The sequence below is a fragment of the Anguilla anguilla genome, chromosome 2, assembly GCF_013347855.1.
Source record: "Anguilla anguilla isolate fAngAng1 chromosome 2, fAngAng1.pri, whole genome shotgun sequence".
In the NCBI taxonomy this organism is placed as follows: Eukaryota; Metazoa; Chordata; class Actinopteri; order Anguilliformes; family Anguillidae; genus Anguilla; species Anguilla anguilla.
Window position 1 is genome coordinate 7,990,145 of NC_049202.1, and position 9,277 is coordinate 7,999,421.

At 43.2% G+C, this 9,277-nt stretch overlaps 1 protein-coding gene across 1 annotated transcript; it reads right to left on the reverse strand.

Annotated features, from left to right (window-relative positions):
• Window positions 1-7,104: 7,104 nt before the first annotated feature.
• tmem264 (transmembrane protein 264) lies at window positions 7,105-8,933 on the reverse strand. Its single transcript, XM_035406389.1, has one exon. The coding sequence runs from the start codon at window positions 8,918-8,920 to the stop codon at window positions 7,958-7,960; it is 963 nt and encodes a 320-aa protein (XP_035262280.1). The 5' UTR covers window positions 8,921-8,933; the 3' UTR covers window positions 7,105-7,957.
• Between the last annotated feature and the right edge of the window lie 344 nt (window positions 8,934-9,277).

Genomic DNA, 9,277 nt, shown 5'->3' on the forward strand with positions numbered 1-9,277 from the left:
GCACTTATAGCACAATGCACCTTTGCACTAGCACATAATGGCGATTCACTGATATATTCCACATACTTAAATCCAACTGATACAGCTTTTTTTATTTTTAATTATTTGATTCATTTAATAGAGCGTTGAACTTATTTAATCATTTACGGAACCTATAGAACACATTTATAATATTCAGTTATTTACACAGCTTATCGCCTGGCTGCACGTGAAAGCATTTGTAATCAGCCTGGTCATTAACTAGCTCATAGAACCACGTTATGGAAATGTGATTCAAAAACACAAAATAATCCAGCTGTTTCTCTACGGGAATATTCTATTGTTCAGGATAAATGTGCGTTACAAGGTAAACGTATCAGATATCGCTTATCATACCCAGTGCCTACTGTACCACGAGTGGAATATGGAGCTCCTTAATTTTATAGACCAGTGAAGTCAAATCAAGAAAAACATGTAAGTAGCAAGCGCTGCAGATTTAAAAATGAAAGACGTTATTGGAACGTCTACTGAAATAACGATAGTCATTTTTGAGGGCAAATGATTGCGCGGTTTGCTGTGATGACGGCGGCCTGTTGCACTCATCACGTCCCACAATCCCACTGTCATACGAACAAAAAAAAAATATCAGTTGCAGCAATCACAGCTTACTATGACATCACATTGTAAAAAGTGGCATTTAAATTATGCCTTTGCTCCATGCCAGGAAGAGTGATTACGAATTTCACTGCCGCCCTCATTGTAAAATTAATGATTTGCTAACCTCACAAAATCTGATTTTGCTAAAAAAAAAAAAAAGTTCAGAAAAGAACAAGTTTTTTAAATTATTTTTCTTCTCTCTTGGCCAATACACTTATCCGGAGCCCTATAGAGACTTTTCTAAGATACAAAGTGCATAATTGAGAGGGGACCAATGCCTGGGCCGGAGCCTTGTGGAGCAGGTAGTGGGAAATGGGGATTTGGCATCTGATCAGAAACTAAAATTGAGGTTAACTCCATAAAAATAACTTCATTTAAAAAAAAAAAAAAACAATGTTTTGATGCATTCGTACCCCAGGTGCCGGTTACACATTTGAACGTGCGTTCTGTGCTTTTTCATTCCAGATTCTTCTCTTTGTCATGAATGAGGCAGCCTGTATGAGTCAATAGCTTGGATCCAGTCAACATTCTTTAGTGACCGACTTCATCTCTGAGCAACGGCTTGAAGTCATACAAGCATTATTATGGTATGGATTCATTTGGAGTGATTGTTTTTTTTCTTTTTACAAGTAATTCTGAGGGGCCTTCTGTTTGTTGGGGGTTAATGGTTGGGACTGGCTGAAGGGTTCGGAGTGAGATGCTCTTTAGCGTTTCTCCTGAGTGCTGTGTTCCCTGTCACGACTGTCTCAGGATGGGTTCTTCTGTATGTCATGGAAGCCCAGAATCTGCCAGATTCTGTTGGGGGTGGGGGGGAGGCGGGGGGGAGGCATTGATCTGCTTGTTATAGCAGAAACCCATGCAGGCCCTTTCGAATTTGAGCCGAATGGCACAAATAGAGTCAAAACCGAGTGAAAGTTCACCATTTTACCTTGAAATACAGACAGTTGGGAGCTGCTGTCAGTGATGAGCTACTGAGGGATTTAAAAATTTGACAATAACTGACGAGATTTTCTGGTGCTAGGGCTTCAACCGTAAGAAATGAGGATTATTCCCGACTCTTACACAGAGTTTGAAAGGGAAATCTTTAAAACCTACCCCTAGATATATGCTTGTGTAGATACTTTGCTTTTATATATGCTTTTATAATTTAACTGAAATACGTGATCGAAAGAGAAGTAGTCAAAGTCGTGAAAGGATGGGAACTGAGATCACATTTTAAAAGGTTTTTATATATAATGTAAAACATATTCATATATTCTCGTTTCTCTGCAGTATGTCTTCAAGCTGGAAATGTCAAAGGTGCAGCCTTTCCTTAAAATTTTTTACATTTCAATACAGGTTTCATTTGTTTAAACAAGGTCTTCATGTTATATATTCACATTAATACAACAATTCTTTATTTTATTATCAATTTGCAAACTCCTGACACTATGAAATTCTGTCTTTGGTGACACATTGATGATTCATGCATGCAAATAATCTCTATGATGAGGCTACTCGCATGCATTCCAAAAAAAGGCATTTTGCCACTAGCCCGTTTTACTTCATATCCCAATGAGCGCATGCACACAGCAACATATTCAGTGTTAAACTCTGATAGAGCATACTTTATTCTGATTGATTATATGTGATCTCTATTGGGCTCCTGTAATCTGTTAGGTGAATTAGCATTGACCGTTTTACCGTGTATGATGAGCATGGCTAGTTGGCGTCAGTGTCAGTTTGGGAATTATCTATATTGATCTAATGCATAAAAACATGGTGATGGAAAATTCTAAATCGTTATTACTCTGTTTTACGAAAACTAGCAGTGAATGCAGCTGCTCGTTCAGCATTTGGAATTGTTTAATATTTATATGCCTTGCACAGAGAAATTAAGACCGATGTGGTTGCATGCTAATTACATTGTAATGGCACAGGTATTAGTGCACCTCGGCTTTCACAACAATGAACGATATAGTTACATATTAATTACACCTGAAAAAAACGACTTTTTTCCTGCTTTTGATTGGTAAATGTTGAATGTTTGGATGACAACATGATAACAGTGTGAAAGAGAATAATGAATCTGTGATTAGCCCATTACTGTGATTGTGATGACTTTCTGTTGTGACTACAGTCAAATCAAGTGGAAAGCAATCTGTGAAATTTGGCCGCAGACGGATGAACTGTTACGAATATTAAGCGAAGAACGTGCATATAAACAGTACCGGCATCCATCCACGTAGTCGTTAGTGTAATTGAGATGTTGATCCCATAGTTTCAGGCGGCGATTAAACACACCCACTCATGAAAAAATTGTAATTATTTATTGGCCAGTTAAACGAATCGCATTTAAGTGTATATAATGTTAAATGTTGAACTTGTTTCATCCTTTAAGGCCTGCTTTTAATTAGTTTGTTAAATTAATTTATTTATTTAAATCGGCGCTCTACCATGTTCTCTACCATCAAATTAAGCTGAGCCCTTTCTAGCGGTTACGATGATCCGTTGGATTTGTTCTAATTGAGCGCGAGCTCGTCAAATCCTTTGTGCCCGGAGTAAAGTTTTAATTGGATAGGGTCGCTCGCTCGCTCCTCTCCTTCCGAAATGCTCGTCTGAAGTCGTAGTTTAAAGGTCACATGAGTTGACCCACATGAAACATAAACTAATCTGTATTACTGCATTAATGCTATTGCCCACTGCAATTGCATAGGTTGTTATTTATTTATTTATTTATTTATTTATTTATTTGTTTGTTTATTTTCTATTGTTGTTATATGTCAAGAAACCATGTTAAAAGTTTGTAACCATGTTAAAAGCCTCAACCTTGAGTTTGAAGCTATAAATATAATAATAAGAAAATATAAGAAAAAATTTGATACAGTATGTCCAGAAATACGGCTTGACTGACACTGACTCCATGCTCACTAACTTGTTTTCGACTTTCGCACCTCATTAATTCCCCCATAACGTCAACCGAGAAGTGCCTTCCCTTATCGTCGTCTTTGAACCGTTAAATTTGCAGAATTGAAAGGATGTATTCTTGTGTTCTTCCACGGGCGTCTGCCAACAATAATTACTGGAGAAGAGCCTCTCAGAAATGCAAACAGGTCTTATTTATTTATTTATTTATTTATTTATTTATTTATACAAGTGGTTGTTTGATAGGAGGAATGTGTTCTGAGAGATTCGGGCGGGCTATTTCATGAACTATTTCATGCTCATACAACCCATGGCATTTCAGTGTGATTACACCACGGTTACCGGGCGAAGTGTTGTCTGAGCTCCTGGGGAGGGTTTCTTTGAGCACTGAAATCCTCTCCAACAATAAAGAGACGTCTACTAAGTGAATATAAGAGAACACAATCAAAGACAAAAGCATTTTTATGTGGCTTTTGGGTGATGTATTCAGATACGTTTATCTTATTAAATCATTCGATCTCAATGTTATGTTGCATTCAGTTTTTTTTCACAAATGCTCTTTTGTTCGTGTGGTTCCATTTCATACAGCCCTCTCCAAAGGTGCTTTTCGAATATTTTTACGGAGAGCTCTGAGATAGCTGAGATGGAGGAAGTAGATAATTCCACCCTCAGACAAAGACACAAGGAAAGAGATAATTCAAAAAAAAAAGCAAGAGGGCAGAGAGGCGACTAAGGAGGTCGATTACCGTTAATAGAAGGCATGGGCTTGGGAATCGAACGCGCACAGTATCATTAATTGGACTCTCTCTCTGCCTTCCATTAATCAATCCCTTTGCGAGTGAATAGCCCCGGCGTTCCGGTGCGGTCGGCAAACCGCAGCCGCACACAATAAAAAATAGTTGCGTTCATTTTTTAATGGACGATAACTCCGCACGGCAGGGAGAGATCGATCCGATCTCCCGGAACCCCTCGTGAGGGATTAAAGACGTCCCGTCGGTTAATTTGTCTGCGGCTACGGGGCCGGCTAATTGGACGAAGCCAGTTCGCCCCTTGCCGTTGTTCTACAAGAAAGGATCCGCTGACCTTTAAATCTATGCGTGGCCTGGAGGACACTGTTCCAGCAATTAGTACTCGTACTGTGCTACTAAACGCTATTAGGGAGAGAGATTTGAAGCTCCAGGTTACACGTGTACCTTAATGAGATGATGAAGTGCCCGTGTGCGGCAGTGGAGATTGTTTTAATAATGTGGTTTTTTTTGCCTCAAAGCTGTCACAACAAGATGAGTCATTGTAGTTATTTTATTTATTTATTTATATATTTTTTTTTTTTGCATTTTTTAAGTGATTTATTTCCCCATTTAATCTAACTGTATCAGGCATTATATAACTCTTTAATACACTATGTTAGATAATTGGCCCTGGCTAGATGATTTTCACTGATTGCTTACTGATTATTATTGCCATTAGAATTTTATGATTATGATTACATTGGGGCCATATGTTTGGTACTGATGTCCACTTTGGGATTAATACAAAACCTATACATCTGTCCGTCTGTTTATCCCCCTATTTTTCTTTCCTTCTAGTTTTATATTTTTAATGTATAAATTGGTGCTCCAAACTTGGGTCTGAGCAGGACTAATTCCAACCCCAATCTGAAATGCCCGACTGGGAATACTCTAACAGGCAAAACCCTCTCATACTCTTGGCAACACAATCACCTATTTCACATCGCCCTGGGGAGCTACCAGCCACAGTCTGGGTTCAATACGTGGCCAAGGGCTCATCCATGCACCACAGCATGGTGCCTTAACCGAATTAGCTACACTGCAGACCCTTTCCTTGTAGTTTTGAGTGGGAGATGGTGGGACTTTCCCATTGCTGGTAACATACTCTGTCTATTCAGGAGATTGCATGCTACCAGGTACCTTCTCTGTGTGTGAAATGCAGACTGCTTCTTTTCAAATCAAATCTCGAAACAAATTTATTCATGTCGCACATTTTGCTAAAATTTTCACTCTGAGATCAGACAGCGACCTCCCTGGGGGGGGGGGGGGCTGTGCAGCTTGTGCAGCTGACACAGATAAGGGCTGCAGGTTTCCAATCCGCCAGAGGGGGTGCTGCTGAGCCACGATGCAGGGGGACTTCCTGTTCGCTGTGGCCCCTCCCCTTCCTGTACGATTCCTGGTCCGATTCCGAGGCCCAGACCCCATCACCATTCGATTTCAGACTCCACGGCGCATCCTTTCATCAAGAGCAGATTGCCTCAGCCACCTGAGAGCCCGTGATATTGCGCTTTAATGACGAAGTGGCGGTATAAAGATGTTTCTGATAGCTTTTAAATAGCTTTTCGACGTTTCTTAAATTAGGCGAAAAAAAGACAGAGCTGGCCGGGAATAGGGCACCGTCGTTTCTCCGAGCTTCGAGATTCTCTAATGAATTCGCTCACAACCGCTGAAAGGGAAGGAGCCATTTAAGAAAGCCTCATCACTTCCCCCAAAGGGCAATTCCGTAGTCGTCTAAGGCCACGGCACGGCGATAGACAGCAATGGGGGACCAGTTGTGCTAACCTCACGGGGGTAAATAACCCGCCATTGGGTTGGTTTTCTGGTAAGTCGTCCTGAAGTAAATCACTTATCTTTCCTCCTCGATTAGGGAAGGCCTCCCGCGGGCCCCCCCGTCAATCCCCTGGAAACGCACTGCCAGATAACCTCTAATGCAAATGTCTGTTTAATCTGACTTTGCATTCTGAAGCGTGGACGGCTTCCAAGGGGGAGGGCTCATTAGGATGTAAGGTGCGGTTCTGATGTGGGTTTTTTAACCGAAGGAACCCTGCCAAACGTGGGCATACTTACGAAAATGTGATTAATGTCCAAATAGTATCAAATGAAAATCCAATTCCGAAATATATGTTTTCAGAGCATGTGGAATGTATTTCAGTATACATATTGCCTCTTTCAAGAATATGATTTTCTGTATTTTCCTGCACACTGTGTACTCACAGTGTGCTAGCCGTCTACCTTATGTTCTATTTCAAAGATACATTAAAGTGGTGCTAACATACATGGTCCTTGAAATGTGAACTTTGAATTGAACTTTATATTTTCTGCAATTTTACATTTTCGTGCTATTGGGATAAGGTCAGGCTAAGGCTACGGAAGCCTGCTGTTCAGCCCTCTTTACTTTTTTCCACTTGGACAGAACGGCACATTAGCACCATGGAAACGTCATAAAGAATTCAAAACGATGGCGTGACATTATCGCAAAAAAGCATTGTCTCGAAAGAGACAGGCGCCCGCTTCTCTCCTCCTCACGTTCGTCTTGACTGCGGGGCGACTAGACCGCACGCTGTCTGGGAGAGGGAACGCAGCCGAACTTCATTAAAAATTAAAAAGCTTGTGACTGAGAATAAAAAAAAAAACAAAACCCTAAATCATGGCCCATGTTTTGTTATGATATCCGCACTCTCGCCGTGAATATTAATATGGGCATTGGATGACGTCTGTTGCGTGGCAGCTGGACTGCCTGTAACTGAAGGTACAAACAGACACATGTAGACAGTACTCCATGTACGCACAGTACTTTATCAAAGAATCACATATAAAACACTTTCGTTAAGAAAAGGTTTTTTTTTTTTGTTTTGTTCAAATAAAGCAGTGTCAGTTGGTTCTTTAAACTGAAGTATTTTAACCCGGAAGATACGGCAACTACAAAAGAAGCAAGTCAGGAACTTAAAAAGTGAAAGTTACGACACACGACCATCCAGTTTGATTTTTTTCTTTCCCAAAGTCATAATGCACCACACACCATTAATTATATGTTATATTTATATAAAAATATATTCATATACCCGTTGGCTTTTTTTTTTCACAGTATGGTTTCAAAAAATACATTGTCTTCTTTTCCTGCAAAGGAGCCTTGATCAGCACAAGCAGCCCCCCTCATCCAAAAAGAAAAGAGAAATCACATTATCTCCTGTTCAGGTCCCAACGTGGAGCACAGAGTTCAGAATACGTGGTATTATCTAAAAAAATCACTGTGGTTTTCATTTAAAAAGTAGGTAGTGTGCCTTTCACAAAAGTAGGAATGCAACTTGTACGTGGTTTTTGTGACAGTTGGATTTCAAACCGCTGTCACCAATGCAGATCAGACCACAGTAAGAATTAACACCACCCTCACGTACACATCACACAAATCTTGGATTTCTCCACACCACTTTCATTTAAAAAAAAACCATTCCACCACAGGTTTGCACTGCTAACATGGAGCCCGTATGAGCCAGTCCTTCTCCTGTGCCCACTGTGGTGGCATTCCATATTCTGCATTCGCTAAACATGATAATCCCATGTTCATTTTTTGAGAAATGATAAATGTTTTAATTTTATTAAATTTTTTATACAATCTGGTTCGTCCTGTGCTACGTGTGGTCGCAGGTGGCCACCTCGGGCAGCGCCGTCAGGTCCTGCACCACCACCTGGGGCGGGGCGGGCACGGGCAGGGCCATGGGCCGCGCCAGGGGCACCGAGTTCTTCTGGAGCTCCACGCCGAAGGCCGGCGGCGCGCTGTGGAGCTGCCTCCGGTACTGCGCGAAGCTGCACGTCTTTAGGATGATGGCCACCACGTTCTTGCCCATCAGGATGCCCGACACCCGCATGTCCTTGTAGAAGAGCATGTTGCCGCCGCGGATGAAGAGCGTGATGATGTTGATGGTGACCAGGCTGAGGATGGGGTACAGCATCATCTTGTGGGGCACGATGTTGACGCCCTGCATGCTGATCTCGCTGAGGGAGACGCAGGGCAGGATCAGCAGCAGGATGTAGCAGTAGAAGAACATCAGCCCCTCGGCCCACAGGGGGAGACCTTTCTTCTGCGGCTCCCACAGGTTGGCCTGGATGTCCAGGATGTCCAGCAGGTCCACCACCACCCAGAAGAGGCGGTTCCGGATCTCCTCCCGCTTCTTGAAGGCGCGCACGTACTCCATGTGGTCGATGGCCACCAGGATGACGAAGAGGACGGGCACGAAGATGGAGAGGAGCAAGGTCAGGGCCTTGCGGGCCACGGCGTCCAAGCTCTGCCGGTCCGCCTTGTAGTTCTGGTAGATGAAGTAGACCTTGATCTCCAGGACGAAGACGTAGAGGAACCAGAGGATCATGGCGTAGCCGCGCTTGGCGGTCCGCACCTCGGCGCCCACCCACACAGCCACGTAGCGCAGGACGATGAGGAAGCAGACGTCGCCCACCAGCACCATGATGCAGATGCCGATCTTCCGCGGGCCCTGGTTCTGCTCCACCAGGTAGGCGTCCATCAGCGCCATGCTGCTCATGATCAAGATGGTGGACAGGCACACGTGGGGCTTGTTCGCCGGCGGCGGGGGCACCATCCTGACAAGCGGGGGTGGGCGGAGGAGGGGGGGGACGGGCGGAACAAACGGGGGAGGGAAGGGGGTTTGTGGAGGGGGGGGGGGGGGGGAGGGGTGCTTTCAACTGCAACTTTTAATGAGTCTGAGGCAAATCAACGATCCCTCAGATGACTGTAGTCTTCACGCACATTAGATCACGGTTCTTGTCCCTGGTCGAGTTCATGACTGGCTATCTCCACTTAAAAGGGCGAACAGATGGCAGTAACTCACTCCTCTGCTTCAAAAGCGACAAGCTACCGGCAAACAAGCCAGAGAAGCACACAGAGCAGGACTCTGTGCACTGCCCGGAGTACAATTAATACATACACTGCCTGCTTG